The following is a 17,076-nucleotide window of genomic DNA, read 5'->3' as shown; positions in this document are numbered from 1 at the left end:
GAATTGTTTTTTTTTTTCTGACTAAAGGTGCCCATACACGTAGCGATGAACTCCGTACTAGATTGCTCTGTAACTAGTACAAAAAAGCATACAATGTGCTACAGCCCCGTGCTTTTTATACTAGATACGATGCAAACTAGTAAAAAATGTACGTGCTGCACAGACTTTCTGTGCTGTGCGCAGGAGCGTGCATCGCGTTGCGCCCGAAAAAGCGCAAACGTGTATGGGCACCTTAAGGGAAGTGAAATAGGTCTTCAGTTACAATTTTGGTGCATACACATATGGACAGGGCAAAATGAACCCATTTTTCTTAGAGGAGCAGCGATGCAGAGTATTACTGGCTTTAAATAAGCTGTGTTTTCCCCCTCCCCTAAATTAAAGCAATGATTGTGTTTGCAGTGGCCAAATTGAACAAGTCACAAAGGAGAGAGACAAAATCAAACAGGACCTGGAGAGAGCAGAAAAACGGAACCTCCAGCTGGCTGATGAGGTGGATGACCATAACTCTGTCATGGAGAGTCTCAACGAGAGCAAAATCAAGTGAGCTGGGCTGTAGGGCTAGCACTCCTTTATAATTCAGATGTACTATACACACTCTAACCCTGCTTGCTGCCTCCTCTTGTGTATATTGTTGGGTTCTCTGTATTTGTCTCTCATTATGTTGTGTGCTGTATATTGTGTTAATGTATTTGTATAATATCATTTATGTTCTGCAGGGATTTGGAGCAGGAGTATAAACAGAACCTATCAATGATTCGCTTAGAGCTGGAAAGCGAGAAGGAGCATTTCCTGCAACAGACCGACCAACAAAAGAAAACACTGGAGACCGATCTGGCTAACTTACAGAGGGAAGAGGCTTTTCTGAGAGACAAGCTCAGCTTATCTTTAAAGGCATGTAGTGATACCTTTCCCTTTACATTTCTCATTTCACTGACCGTTCTCCTACTGCCAAGCTCACAGAATGAAAGTGCAGATTCCTGTAGCGTGTGTTGTGTGATAACGGCATGCCGTTCGTTGCAACCCCACTACTAAGTGTCACACTGCCTCTGTCTGCACAATAATTTTGCATGCTTTGGTTTTCCATGGATGTGCAGCAACATGTAAACCTCACAGGACGATGTGCAATACCAAACGCTGGCTCTAAAACAAAGACCAAGGACCAAATCAAATTATTTATGGTCAAAATGATAGGCAAAACCAGTGCTAGTGGCTGCCAATCATAATCCATGTGAACAATCCAAAGCACAACTGTACACCACCACATAACTGACCCTCAAGGCCCCCCATGCACTACTGCGACTTCTCCGATGGAAGAAGTCGCAGCTGATCCCCCTTGAACCACCCAGAGCTTCCCAGGCGGCAGTATCAAATGCGATAGATCAAAACCTTTTGCATATGGTATATTGTATGCGTTCCTATTCCCCGCTGTCGGGAGGCTGTCCGAGTCAAGTGTGCAGCACATTAGATTTCAGACTGATCTGATGCACACAGGACCGCGCATCAGATCAGATGTCAAACATGTTTTCTTGGCCCGATCTGTCAGAATAGTGAGAAAAGTGGCCAGATCACACTAGTGTATGGCCGGCTTTATGGCCATTTTGACACAATTTACTTAATTTAATATCAGTTTCTTAATTTCACAAATTAAAAATGCTGATACTCTAGGGTGCCTTGATTCAAGAAAGTTTGCATTTAGCTTCGGCCCCTTGGTTCTAGTGAAGGAAATCCTTAAATATACAGCACACACAGATGTTTTCGAAAATTCTGTTTTCTGTAAATTTGTTTCAGTATCAAAACACCCCTATTCCTAAATGAGGACTAACAGCTGGCATGCACAGAGCTAGGGCCTCAAACCCTTTGGACCACTATGGGGTGAAATAGAACATCTGATGGGGTGAAATAGAAAATCTGATGCGAGACACGGGGCTTATTGTCCCAATATCAGTGTCCAACCTCCAAATATTGCTTGTGTTTGAATGGATGTGAATCACTGATACAGAATCTAGTGGAGAAGCCTTGCCAAGAGAGTGGAGGTGGTTACAGCAGGAAACGGGTCACTAACTCCATTTTGATGCTCATGTTTTTGGAATAAAATGGATCACATGCGAGATTGATGGTCAGGTGTCCTCATGCATTTGATCATGTAGTGTGGCATCACTTTAATTCTGCAGTGTTGCTTTTCTCTCCTTTGATTGCAAGCTTTGTAATGTTACTAATTTATTTTGCAGGAAAATAGCAGGTTACAGAAGGAAATGGTTGAGGTCGTTGGAAAGCTTTCCGATTCCGAAAATCTCGTGTCAAAGCTACAAACCAGTATAGATCACATGCTGAGACAGAAGGTAACTTTGTAGTTTCTCCAGTTGGTAATGTGTATTGGACGTGTACGTAGTAGAGGGAACAAGAGCTGTCTTACCTGGGGTATAGAAAAGTCACTCAGTCCAAGTACTGTGGCTGCACATGTGTCACACTTACCTTGTCTGTTTATTGCCAGTTCCTGTATGAACTCACTGTATTGCTGGCGGTCAGGAGGTGGGTGCATTGTGGAACTCCTCCCCAATGTATTTATATATGGGTAGTAGAATGCAGTTGTACAGTAGTGACAGTTTGGCATGGTCTACAGTGATGGCATTAGAATGCATGGTGAGAATGGCCCTGGGGGGACAATGAGAAGGGCAAGAACTATACATCTGAGCCTGCTCCACAGTGAGTGTGCTATAAACATGTCTAGTTTACAGAAACCTATGTATTTGATGAGACTAGCTTATGTAATCACATATATTGTTTTGCAGTCACATTGTACTTTTTATTATAACTGCTGTAACATGTGACACCATGAGACCCAGCGTTAGAGGCTGCAAATACAAATGCCTTTGGTGTACTTGTGTTACAGAAACTGTCTGATCCTCATAATGCGGAGCTGCTCACACAGGAGGAGGCCTTTGCAGAAATCATCCGGCAGTATGAAGTGCAGTGCCGGGTAAGCAGTCTCCTTCTCCTATGTCCCTGTGATGCACAGGCATTGCCTGTAGTACATGCAAAATAACCACTTTAAAGCCCTTTCTGGATTTCATAGTGTGGTGCAGGTACAGGATCCTTGCTCATCCCATACGCAGTTTGTGAATTGACAGTCTCTTCACATGCGTCACCACTGGTAAACATATGTGATCAAGACTGACCATTACTGAAAACCTATTACACTAATTCTGTTGGTAATATTCCGTATACAGTAACTGATTAGTTGGGTACTTGTGTAGTTTCACGGTGGCAGTTACGAAGTCCACGTAGTGTCCCTGTCAGAATCAGCGTAGTGTTCCCGCGGCCGGCGTAGTTAGCATAGTCAGCGTACCTGCCAGAATCAGCGTAATGTTCCCGCGGCCCCTGTCAGAATCAGCGTAGTTATTGTAGTCCACGTCCCTGTCAGTATCGGCATTGTGTTTCCGCAGCCAGTGTAGTCAGTACTTTCGCGGCTAGCCGGAGCTTATGTAGTGTAGTCAGTCAGCATTACGCAGTTAGCGTAGTCAGTCAGTGCTTATTAAATTGTGTGGGAACCATTGACCATTTTAACCTGCCTGACATGACAGGTGTGATTGTGTTCCTGAAACACCCCCACTATCCACGTCGGCCTGAAGTGTGGTGAGCACATGCGTTCCGTGTTCTCCTGACCTGTTCATACCCCCACTATCCACGTCGGCGTGGAGTTGATTTTATAAAGTGTGGCGAGCTCGAAACGTGGCGAGCACAGCGGATTACTTGACTTGTATTCCACTTCCCCACGCGGGGCTCGCTGCACTCGCCACACTTCAGGCTTGTTTTATGCGTCCCCTCGCGGGGCTCGCCATGCTTAGGGCTGGGTGGCTTGCAGTGCTCGTCACACTTTATAAGATCAACTCCATGCCATCGTGCATAGTGGGGGTATGAACAGGTTGGGACTACGCATAACGCGTCCCCTCGCGGGGCTCGCCAAGCTTTGAGCTGGCGTGGATAGTTGTGGTTTCAAAAGGAGGCATTTGCCAGTATGTAACACTGGCAAATACGTCCTTTATTGTCCATGAGACGCACTTGCGCCTGCACCCCCTTTTGTGTACGAGACGCATGTGATACTGTATCCCTAACCCTGTCTCCCTGAAGCAGATACGGGCAGGGGTGCTGTACCCTGCTGCAAGAATTACTGAGATGCACGAGCGTCTGAGAGGCTCGTGCATCTCAGGTAGATGGAGCCCCTCTCCGCCGGTGTCCACCAGCGCAGGGGATCTGGCAGTTACCAGCGCTGTGTGAGAGGTGCTCAATTGGCTTGCCGGGGACAGTATGGTTACTGTGCTGCCTGACGGACACTACACTAACTACGCAGGGCTGCCGCGGGGACACTATGCTAGGCAGCCGTTGGGCTACGCTGACAACGTAGCTTAGCCTATGCTGAAAACATAGCATAGCCTGCCGCCGTGAAACTACACAAGTACCATTAGTTGTTCTAGATGTTTAACTAATATTATTTATTTTCTTTTGTATTACTACCTTGGGACTGCTAACTTATGTTGGAAACCCAGAGAGTTAAAGTAAGCCTATATGGCCCTATCTAATGCTGTGATGGAGTGTTCCTGCATGCATAATAATAGCTAAGCATTCATCTTGTAACATTAATACAAAAAAACCTGGTCTCCGTGACAATGTTTGCTGTATCAAAACGAAATGGTTGCAGCAAGAATAAACTGCCCATTGTGCTGCCATTAGGGCTCACTGATGGTATTGCCTGTATTGCATTACATTTAATTTCTACAGCAATACAAAGACTGTACAATGCTTAGATACTGCTTCTCTGGAGCCTTTACTGCCTAACAGAAAATTGTACTGCACAGCACCTGGGTATGTCTGCATGGCATAGGAGGAATGCTTTCATTTCTCTACATTATTAATCTGGGGGCAGTACGGATGGTGTAATGGTTAGCATCACTGCCTCAACACTGAGGCCATCATTTGATTTCCAGCCATGGCCCTAACTGTGTGGCGTTTGTATATTCTCCCCTTGCTTGCGTGAGTTTCCTCCATATATATGCCGGTTTCATCCCACTCTCCCAAAAAATATATACTGGTAGGTTAATTTGCTCCCGACAAAAATATACCCTAGCTTGTAAGTGTGTCCATGTACATGTGTTTGGGGCAAACTAAATGGGCCAAACGGTCCCGATCTATGTTTCTTTTGCATTTCAAGAGACTTATAATAATTCTATTCCAAAATATTAAAATATGTTGCTTGTTTAGTGCTTGTGTGCAAGGTTAAGTTTTGTATTCCCCCTCCCCCCTGCATGCAGTATGTTTGTTATTTTCTGTTTGCTTGGTATATTTGTGCTGATATGTTGTGGACCGTAAGCGGTCCATATGTAGGCACTAAAAAATACAGCTCTCAGATTCTACGTTTTGTTCCCCCCTCCAGATTTAACGCATCCCCAATACCCCAATATGCACATATACACTGCAGATATTTTACAGTAATTCACAGATGATCAGATCTGCAAATCAAGAAAGTGCCAATTTTAATAGTAAAATACTAGTAACGTTCTGCAAATCAGCTGATTGTTACCATACACTGGCAATCTGCAGCCATGATTGGTCAGTGCAATCCAACAAGGTATACAACTTGATATATGGATTCCTACAGATTTTTTTTCACAGTAATCTTCAGAAAAATGATTACTGATGCATGGGCCTTGGGAAGGCAACCCCATCAAGAATGTATTTGTTATAGAGAATATCCACCAGTGTTATGCAGCATGCTTTTTCTGCTTTCATTTGTAAATGCTCTAATTCAGGTTTTAGCCTACTTGTCCTTCTCTAGTTGTTGTACTACAAGTTCCAGCATGACCTGATATAGTTTGGTACTTGTTTCCTAGCACGGCGCCCACGATTTTCAATCGTATGGCATCTTATGCATTGTATTGCATTGCATGCCATGTAGCCGCATGCAATGTAATGCGATGCGATTTTAAATTGTATAAGCACCATAATGGGTGTTTTCAATGTTAAATGGCCCCCTATATGATTTTTTATTGTATAAGCACCCTAATGGTTGCTTACAATGTTCAATGCACCCCACTATCAACGCCAACCTGAAGCGTGGCGAGCGGCGGCGGCACACATCCTGCGACCTGTTCATACCCCCAATATCCACGTCGGCGTGGAAGTTAATTTTATATAGTGTGGCGAGCGCAACGAGCCACTGAGCCTAAAGCGTGGCGAGCCCCGCGAGGGGATGCGTATTACTTTACATGTATTCCGCGTCCCCTTGCGGGGCTCGCTGCGCTTCGGGCTCGGTGGCAAGCTGTGCTTGCCACACTATATAAAACTCCACGCCGACGTGGATGGTGGGGGTATGAAAAGGTTGGAGGACGCGTACCGCCGCCCCTCGCAGGCTCGCTGCGCTCTCCACGCTTCGGGTTGGCGTTGATAGTGGGGGTGCTTTTAACATTGTAAGCACCCATTACGGTGCTTATACAATTAATAATCTTATAGGGGGACCATTTAACATTGAAAGCACCCATTAGGGTGCTTATACAATTTAAAATCGTATCCCATCGCATTGTTTGCCATATACAATGGTATACGATTTTAAATTGTATAATATCGGGTGCCATCGCGTCGCATCGCATACCATTGTAAGGCTTATGGTATACGATGCAATTGGCGCCGTGCTAGGAAACAAGTACCTATAGTTTTCCTAATTGGGAATGCAAAATGGGGTGTAGTTTTATAACAGCTGGAGAACCACAGATTGACCAAGCCTGCTCTTATAATTGAGGTTTCCCCATGTCCCACGTGTCATTGAAGTGTTCCAATCCCCCCACACAAACTCTCTCAGAGGAGTCCAGCGCAGTGTTAGATCCCTTTTTGACTTTGTGCATGTTGACCTATTTGGTGTCGACCGATTGACTGTCAACCTAGACATTGTCAGTCAGCCGTCCAAATACCCAGAAAGCCAAATAGGTTGAGAAACACTGATATAATATCATCAATGTGTCATTGTTGCATTGCTGTAACATATAACATTGGGGCAGATGTATTAATCCTGGAGAAGAGATAAACTCAAAGGTGATAATGCACCATCCCATCTCCTAACTATTTTTCAAACACAGCCTGTAACATGTCAGTTAGGAGCCGATTGGCTGCTGTGTTGCCACCTTCGATTTGATCTCTTCTCCAGGCTTAATATATCTGCCCCATTGAATGCTCTGGGGGATCTATTGTTTAAGTATAGAATTTTGTCAAGTAGGGTTTGAGGCACATTAGGGCTCATGGGCAGTATGTTGTGAAAATGTGATCTACAGTCTGATCGATGCAGTGCAAAATAATCTAATGAAAGCACATTCTACGGAATCTTTGTACAACAATGCAGGAATTGCGAGACCGGAATGATGAACTGCAGATTCAACTGGAAACTCTTCGATCCCAGCTCAACGAGAGCAAATATTCACGTTTGTTGGCCAAGATGAAGGACAGCAAGCTGTTACACCACAAGGCGAAAGAAAAGATCCATCACAACCGTAGTAATTCTGGTACCGTTTCTGTTAAGGAGCCAAAATACAATTCCTAATATCTGTGTGTTGCCAAGTCCCTGTAATATATTTACTATATCTGTCCCATCAGATACACCTTCAAAGAAAGGGTTCTCTTCAAGGCTGAGAAGAAGTGTGTCTGCTGCGGGTTCCACTGGTAAGTAATAATGATCACTTCTGAATATGACCTGTTGTTGGACTTGTATTTGTACAAAGCCACATATGCATGCATTATTTCACCATTATACATCTTTCAAGTGACAATCACAAGCTGCGTCTTATTGCGGCCGTGAGACGAGAATACCAGTTACTGCGGTCAGCAATAGCTAACCCTGACTAAACTTAATTTTAGTTCGGATGCTGTTGAAACTCAGTTGGATATAATTGGTCCTGTTCATCTATGGTGCTCATTAAAGGCGCATACTTGTAGTAATTTGTGGTCATTTAGGCCTAAATTAGCTAACAATATCAACAACATTTATTTGCAATCCTGTCTAATCGTTTTGTATTGGCCTAGCATTGGTTTCATGGTACCGTCACTGGGACAGATATTGTCTAGTAACAGTCAATCGGTCAACTCCATATGACCGCCATCTAATATGTCTACATAACATCTAAAGGTCAACATAAAAATAGTCGACACAAGGTTATTTTTTTTATTAACTCGTCATTTACAGGATTCGTGATCTATTAGTGGGAATAGTAAATTGGGTCTTTCAAGCCACTTTTTATTTATTTGGCTGTTGTGGGCCATTTTCTTTTCCCATATTGCTGGAAACTCCCATTCCCCCAAGGAGCGACTGAAGAATCATACTTGAGGTGGTTTTGCCTTATGTGAATACCGGTTTATATCTAGCGCTGTATCGCGGAAATTTTTCCACTGTCTGCAGTTAGCAGGCTTATTACATTTGGGTCTAATGCTCTAGCAGAGATTCCCTTCATTTTCTAATGTATTATATCTTGCCAAATGAAGCTGTACCCTTTAGTAATGCTTACAATAACTGGAATAGTCTCACAGAATACATATGAGCTAAGGAAATGGAATAAATGACTGGCATATAGGAATTGTATTTGTAAAGCATGGTACGTTCTAATGAGATGCTATATTCTAGGGCTGCCGGTTGTCCCATCTGAAAATTCTCCCATGACCATGGAAGCTGAGCTGACCAAGCATCAAGTTAAAGAACTACAGCAAGAAATCCAAGACCTCAAAATACTACTTGAAACAAAGGTAAGAGCGAGACATGCTGTTACAAAAAAACACACAGATATACAAAATTCGATTCTATGGGGTGACCGTAATTAAATAATCTGTCAATAAAATTGTATTATACTGTAAGCACGCAAAAATATATTCAGATACCAATTAAGTACAATTAAATTCGGCTAAAAATGTGAGTGATTCTACATACTCCTTCCCTCTTCAAAGGAACTCAGAGGGGAGTAGTCAGTCACTGCTTTATTACATAGCTGTTTGTTTCCTGGGACAAAAAAACAATGTAATACACCACGTCCTCTTTAAGCCAATATGTCAGATGTTATAAGACCTTTGTAAACACAACAATTATTTCTATAGGTATAAATACACAAGAATAGTCTCCACTTTATTAATAGCGTTAGCACCGCTTCTTCTTGCCGGGCACCGTTTATCTATGTGCAAGTGAGCGAGTGTTTACAGTTAATTTACGCCTATGTGGAGTAAGGGGCTATCTGCTGTCCCAGTTTTTAACTGCAGGACCCTGTTGGGCATTGGCCAGTGCAGGGAACTGCCAGTAACTAGCCAGGATGAGTGTGTCCCGAAGAAAGATATAGAGGGCAAATTCACGCCCGAGCGAATTAACCAGAATAAGGCCCTTAGTACTGTACTAGAAATGCAACATTTTCCGATCCAATATGCCGGATGTTGATGTAAAGTACTGCACATGTTTACTTCTGAGTGTACCCTCTTCTAGCTTTCAAACATTCCCAATGTTTCCAGTGTTTTCCATTAACTTTTCATCTCCGCACATGTCTATAAAACTATAAAGTTTACAAGTTGAATTGTCATAAACATTGCTACTGGGAAATCTTGGAGTGCATAGACGGCATTTGTTCTAGTTTCCAGTGGTAGGACATGTGCTACTTTGCTAGTAAAGTCCTGTACACAATGCTTGAATTTTGTCTAAAGGCCCATACACACTTGACGATTTTCAGCTGAAAATCGGTCAAAACAGCCGTTTTGAGCGATTTTCGGCCGAAAATCGCCCAGTGTGTATGCCCCGGAGATTGCCGACTAGCGATGATGCGCGCTCCCGCATCATCGCTAGGAAAGTGGTTCATCTGCTGGTTTTACCAGCATATGTGGCGATGATGGATGGTTTTTCATCCATCATCGCCTGCCGGGCTGAAAGATTAACCACTTTCAGCCCGGCGGACCGCCCCCCCGCCCCCTCGCCCGTCATACTCACCCCTGTGCTCCGTCTGGCTGGCTGGATGCTGCTGCTGCTGCTGCAGAGACCTGCTCCCCGGCCAGGCTAGCCCCGCCCCCAGCCTAAACACACGGAGCAGACAGCACTGCTCCCTGCTAACACCTGCTGGGCACCAATGGTTATATTATTCTGCCCACTGCCACCAATGTATTCATTAAATGCACCAATATATATATTATATATATATATATATATATATATATATATATATATATATGTATATATGTGGGTCGATGCCCGGCACTCCAGAATAGGATGAAGGCAGCTGCTGCGGTGCACACGTCCTCCTTTGCAGGATATATAATTCAGACACATGGACGGCACTCGCATATATTAGCAGTAAAGTGACAAGAAGAGTCCACACACGGAGGTGTAATCGACGTTTCGGGTCCTTGACCCTTTATCAAGACTGAACAAAACATAGATACAGTACTTACATATATAGGGTGTTATCAGTGACACATCACCCAGTGCACGGCAACGCGCTGGCCTCCCGGAGCCCTATGACGTCATCAATTGCGCCTCAGCGCTGACAAGTCCGGTCATCACAGGGGGCGTGCCGATGCTGAAGTGCGCCCATCACCATGGTGACAAAATTGAGTGATCTAAAAAAGTAGAAAAAACAGTAACATGAATGCCAAAATACTGGAAACAACGTAAAAAATGCAGCATATAGCTATGGGGTATTAAACCTAAGCGATACCCTCGTACATAACAGGTTCTTAGATGTGTAATCAAGGAGGGAAACAATTAATCAACAATTAATCAAAGATGATGGGCTCATGCCGAAAAGCAGACCTGTCCGGGGCGAGTGGGATGTGAAATCACAGAAAGCAGGAGAACGAAAGCTGTTCATTCAAACCTCGGGGATGTACCGTTTGTAAACGGTAGATCCATCTCGCCTCAAGTCTGAGGAGGGCACGGTCCCTGTCACCACCCCTTACATTGGGAGGGACACAATCTATCATTTTGTATTTGATAGAAGGTAGCGAATGGTTGAAGGATTTGAAATGTCGGGCAACAGGTTGCTCCGATCCCTTGCCTGACAGTGCCGCTCTGATGCTGGATTTATGGTGGTGACAGGGACCGTGCCCTCCTCAGACTTGAGGCGAGATGGATCTACCGTTTACAAACGGTACATCCCCGAGGTTTGAATGGACAGCTTTCGTTCTCCTGCTTTCTGTGATTTCACATCCCACTCGCCCCGGACAGGTCTGCTTTTCGGCATGAGCCCATCATCTTTGATTAATTGTTGATTAATTGTTTCCCTCCTTGATTACACATCTAAGAACCTGTTATGTACGAGGGTATCGCTTAGGTTTAATACCCCATAGCTATATGCTGCATTTTTTACGTTGTTTCCAGTATTTTGGCATTCATGTTACTGTTTTTTCTACTTTTTTAGATCACTCAATTTTGTCACCATGGTGATGGGCGCACTTCAGCATCGGCACGCCCCCTGTGATGACCGGACTTGTCAGCGCTGAGGCGCAATTGATGACGTCATAGGGCTCCGGGAGGCCAGCGCGTTGCCGTGCACTGGGTGATGTGTCACTGATAACACCCTATATATGTAAGTACTGTATCTATGTTTTGTTCAGTCTTGATAAAGGGTCAAGGACCCGAAACGTCGATTACACCTCCGTGTGTGGACTCTTCTTGTCACTTTACTGCTAATATATGCGAGTGCCGTCCATGTGTCTGAATTATATATATATATATATATATATATATATATATATATATATATATATATATATTATAATATATATATATATATTATAATATATATATATATATATATATATATTTTATATATTTATATTAATTTATATTATAATATATTATAATATATTATAATATATTCTAATACATTGTTGGTGCATTTAAATGAATACATTGGTAGCAGTGGGCATATAAAATATAAACATTGGTGGGCAGCTGTGTGCGTCGCTATCTGCTGGGGACGGCTATGGATAGTGTAGGGCACGGGGCGCCCCAGGCGGGGAGGGCGCTTACCCGCTTTGCTCCACAGGAGAACTATGCGGCCACATCTCACCGAGGGAGGGAAGGGGCTGGAGGGGGATGTGGTGACGGCCGCCGAGTCACTCCAGGGGCACATGGGGGGGGGGGGTTGCATTTAAATAAATATACATTTGTGGCAGTGGGCATATAAATATATAAACATTGATGGGCAGTGTTGGCAGTAACGTATACATTGCTGGTCTGTGCCAGCAATGCATAAATCATAAATTAGCATCAACACTGCCCACCAATGTTTATATATTTATATGCCCACTGCCACCAATGTACTGTGTATATATGGAACCCTTGGAATTCAAACCCAGCCCATTTATAATGAAAGATTTTCAGCAAAGTCTTTCGCCTCCTGAAAATCTCTTGCTCTTTGGGGAAAATAGCTCAGTGTGTACGCACTACTTTGGTGAAAGATAAAGCTATCAAAGATTTTGGCAAAGTCTTTTAAAATGAAAATCTTCAAGTGTGTATGGGCCTTAACTTTGTTTATATAGGCAAAATTTAATTGACTGCTTTTCGTTTGAATTCGATCCCGATGCATGGCCCCACGGCATCAAAATCAAATAGAAAAATAGACTCTGCAGACAAGACTCTGTAGTACAGATCTGTACTATATAGTCCAATAGAATGTGTACACGGCGCCGAGCGATTGAATCCCAATCGAATCAGGATTAAATTAATCTCACTTTGTGTAACCGAGATCTGTTCCCCTAACACAGTGGTTCCCAACCCTGGTCCTCAAGTACCCCCAACAGTGCACGTTTTCCAGGTCACCCGGCAGGTGCACAGGTGCACTCATTAGTCACTGGCACATGTTAAAAGATCCACAGGTGGAGCTAATTATGTCACTTGTGATCCTGTGTGGAGACCTGGTAAATGTGCACTGTTGGGGGTCCTTGAGGACCAGGGTTTGGAACAATTGCCCTAACATGTTATGCCAACAGAACTTTGAAGCATTTTTTTCTTACGTAACTAAAACATGATTGCATTCTTTTAGGTCAACTATTATGAGAGGGAAGTAGAACTGATGAAAGATAACTTTGAAAAAGAAAGGAAAGACACTGAACACAGCTTCAAGTTGGAGATAAGTGAGCTAGAGGAGCAGAAGACAGATCTGGAAGAGCTGAACACCAAATATCAGGAGGTTATAGATGGTTTAAAAGAACAAGTCCCAAATTCTGTTCTGGTCCAGGAAATGGAGAGGAAAGTTGAGAAAGAACGAGCAGCAATGGAAGAGTATTATGCTAAAGAAATCTCTGCACTGGGACAGCGCCTGTCCAGCGAGAAGGAGCAACTGGAGGAGGAGCTAAAGAGGACACACCAGCATGAACTACTTTCAGTGAGGTCTGATATCACATATTTACTTTATGGTGTTCTAGACTAGACCAAGTCCGTAGGCCAGGTGATGAGTTGTGTCTGGTTGCGCTGTCATTCCCTGCATTACTGATGCAACCTAACCTGCTTTCTGTTTAGTTCTAGATGCTTGTGTAACCATAGCGCCTTGTGTTTACTTGTGGTTTGTGCAGCTGGACTGCAATATAATAATGCATGTGGGCCTTATGAACAATTACTTTGGGATGCCGCTTGTCATGCATGGCAATAAATGCTCTATCTCTTTTTGTATCTCTTTATAACCTCAACTTCATTATTACATGTAAATATCCACTTGAATGCACTTTATTTATTATATACCACCTTTAATTTATTAGTTTGCCACAAAATAAGTGTGCATTTTGCTGTCAGAGGGGGGTGGTCTGCATCTTATCCCTTCTGTCAGAAGAATGATGCCTTAATATTGGTGCTGGTCACTTGTCACAGATTTTATTCCTATTAATTTGTAATGTTGTTGTTAAAAAGACAAACCTTTCCTTTTTCTTCAAATGTAATTTTATCTATACATGCATCCAGTTAAAATAATTAAACCTATTTTACATTTGCGCAATTAATTGTCTTCAGTGTATTTTTACTTTAACTTCAATCACCTTTATGACAATGACTCATTATATTAAGGCGTGTCGTGCACACTGCCCAACAATTAGACATAAGAATTTGAGTCAAAATAAACCCCACCCCAAAATGCCCTTATTTGGGAAAATCTCATGAAAGCTCCACCCCTGTAGAAGCCCACGAATCGGGATGCTTATGCTACAGGGCAGTTGGGACATATGCCCATGCAAAGTGTCTGATTTTCTCCTAGAATCACTTATTTGGAATGTAATAGTATACACAAGCAAGGAGATTTAAAAGCATGTTATATATGCTTATATACATGTACGTATCCTTCAGAATGCAGAATGAGCAAGCGCTACTTAAATAGTACTACAGATGTAGCTGCCCTTATTGTGGCCATGATTTGGCCTCTCCTGTTTTGTTTGGCACAGAAACGCCACAATGCAACATCTTTACTCAATGCTTATTCTACAAGGCATGGGACAAGCATGTGCACACGTGCAGTGATGGGTTTGTGCCAATTGCCAAAGAAGTTGCACGTGGCAATTGTGGCGGCAATGATGAGCGTGGCTACATCTGCATTTTCTTCTTAAAGAACATTAAAACTGTTCTACTTTTTGTGGCAATTTGCTTCTAAACTGCTAAAATAACACCAGCTTCTAAGCTATACGGCTGTGCTCTGAGTGCGAATGGCTTTGGTTGGAAAATGTTGCATAGATCTGATTCTGCTGGTCAGCTTTCACTGGAAGTAAATGTGATTTAGTTTATCAAATGTAAAACCGAACGCTCCTCCGTATGTTGGAAAACATGTTAAGCATCGGGTAAGTAAATAAGCAGATTTTTTCCGTTAAACTGTCCACTGACACCTTCTTCGGTCTGAGAATTTTTTTCTATGGTTTCACTTAAATGTCTGAATTGGTGTTTTAACATTTTAATTCCCTTGTAAATTAGATTTTTGCATGACGGAGGAACATAATTTAGAGAATGTGAAGGACAACATTATAGTATAAGGTTATGGAATGTTTCTATGTTTTTATCTTGTTACTGGTGTAAATGGTTCCAGATGGGTTCAGTTCTCCTGCTTGTAGAATGGATGCTCATTGGATCTGTAAGGATCCATGTATCTTGCATGGACAACACAGGTTGTGATACTGCTAGGATTCGTTTGGTGACCTCGAGCCATTGGGGTGTATTCAGTGCGGCCGGCGAAGGGGTTAAACGGTGGGGATCACCGAAAACAAGCGATCCTTGCTGTTTAACCCCAGCGCCGTCCTGCTTACCTTATTCAGTGGGCTGGGGAAACCTTGCTGTCAGAGGACAGCAAGGATTCCCCCAAACAGCGAGGCTAGCGGGTAATGCAGGGAGCCAGCTCAATTTAGCCACGAGCCTCGCTGTTTCAGCGGCCGCATGCGCCGTTTCCCCCTTGCTCCAAAAACATAGCGGCGTGTGCAGGGGGTCAGTTGAATACTGACCCTGCGAGCTGTGACGGCAAGCAGGCAGCGCTGCTTGCTGTCACAGCTCGCAGAAAGCATTGAATACACCCCATTGTGTTGCCTTTAGCAAGTGGCTGCACATTCAGGCTAGTAGGGGGATCAACCCCCGACTGCATTAACAAATATTCCAGATGTTGTGTTCTGTGGTATTTAGATGGGACCAAAATGGAGGGCAATGTCACAATTCCAGGACCAGGTGAGGGATGCGTCCCACTAATAGTTATTTGTGTGTTACCAGCTTTGAAAGGGATTTTTGCGTAGAAGGGTTGAGGGGGTCCTGTGTAGTGTGGCCACACCCAGTAAAGTTTTTCGATATTGACCAACGTTACATTCTGTTCAGGAGTAAAAAGCCAGCCCTAAAGACTTTAAATTAAGGATCCAGTTCCTTATTAATAAAAAAATGTTGGTGGCTTTTTGTCAAATTGTCCTGATACCTCTAGCCTATGCTCTTAGGGTTAGGGTAGAAGGTTTGGTGGTAATAGGATTAAGGTTGGGGGTAATAGGACTAGGCTATAGGTAAAGGGTAAAATAGTAAGACCATTATCCATCAGATAAGAATCTCACGTTACCAATGTATTTTTTGCTAAAATCTTAATACTCAAGGTTTTATTAGCAAAATATGTAAATCATAAAATATAAATGTATCTCCTTAAACAATGATGGAGATGTAATTTATTCTAAAGAGTACAAGTTGCCTGCATTTTCTATTCAATTCAAAAGTATCATGAATATCATTTTACATTATTTGCCAGGCTTTTATAATTTCTCTGGACCCCAAATAAAAGATGGAAGTATTCTAATGACCTATATTACTTTTGGTGTAATCAGTATATCACTGATACTAAACCTATCACATCCTAGCTAATATTTAACAGCGGAGAAGAACATTCAAAATAATAGCGTTGTTATCACAGGTAAATACTGTTCTCGCAGCATGTCCACCTTGCCTAACAAAGAGATAGGGCTTAGCAGATTTGGGGTGGAGGTGGTGATAGTGGAAACTCTGACAGCTGCACCTCACCTCTCCCCTATCTCAGGGATAAATGTACGCAGCGTTGCACTGTTGATGAACCCCTTCAGTTTACAATAAGCCATGCTCTTACCAGGAAATAGTGTTTCTGACTGAGATTAAGCAAATCATCCCAAATTAGTTTGAGTGCCACCACGAATTTTGTTTAACGCACCCACCCAATACTCCATCTTGCTCATGCCAGTAGTCCCTGTACACCATGATTAACACTGAACGTCTGCTGTCAGTCTTTATTCCTGATTTACTGGCAACTGCAACCAGATTTCATATTTTCATATGCCAAGGAAGGTATGCATGATAATCATCATGGGTGTCCCAACGGTCGGAATCCCGACTGCCAGTGCTCCGACAGGGGGGCTCGCCACACTGCGGGCTCGGTGGCTTGCTTTGCTCGCCACAGGTTCTATTCTCCCTCTATGGGATGGTGGACCTCCACAAGGGAGAATAGCCCCTGTTAGTCGGGATCCTGATTGTCGGGCATTTAAACGGTCGGGCAGTCATCCGGCACCCAATTATCGTGTGTGGGTTTATTTTTTCTTCTTTAAAATATTAGA

The 17,076-nt window shown here is 43.2% G+C and overlaps 1 protein-coding gene across 5 annotated transcripts in view; it reads left to right on the top strand.

The window, feature by feature from the left end:
- NINL (ninein like) overlaps positions 1-17,076 on the top strand; it is a 118,356-nt gene that overhangs the window by 71,428 nt on the left and 29,852 nt on the right. For all 5 annotated transcript variants that reach the window (XM_083175975.1, XM_083175976.1, XM_083175977.1 and 2 more), the window contains 8 exons: positions 400-540; positions 717-891; positions 2,229-2,339; positions 2,891-2,977; positions 7,385-7,544; positions 7,636-7,701; positions 8,657-8,775; positions 13,047-13,393. In XM_083175975.1, the coding sequence (XP_083032101.1) occupies positions 400-540; positions 717-891; positions 2,229-2,339; positions 2,891-2,977; positions 7,385-7,544; positions 7,636-7,701; positions 8,657-8,775; positions 13,047-13,393 (1,206 nt within the window). The remainder of the gene's footprint in view (positions 1-399; positions 541-716; positions 892-2,228; positions 2,340-2,890; positions 2,978-7,384; positions 7,545-7,635; positions 7,702-8,656; positions 8,776-13,046; positions 13,394-17,076) is intronic.

This window comes from Crinia signifera, chromosome 3 (assembly GCF_055691185.1).
Source record: "Crinia signifera chromosome 3, ASM5569118v1, whole genome shotgun sequence".
NCBI lineage: Eukaryota > Metazoa > Chordata > Amphibia > Anura > Myobatrachidae > Crinia > Crinia signifera.
This window is presented reverse-complemented; position numbering and strand designations above follow the sequence as displayed.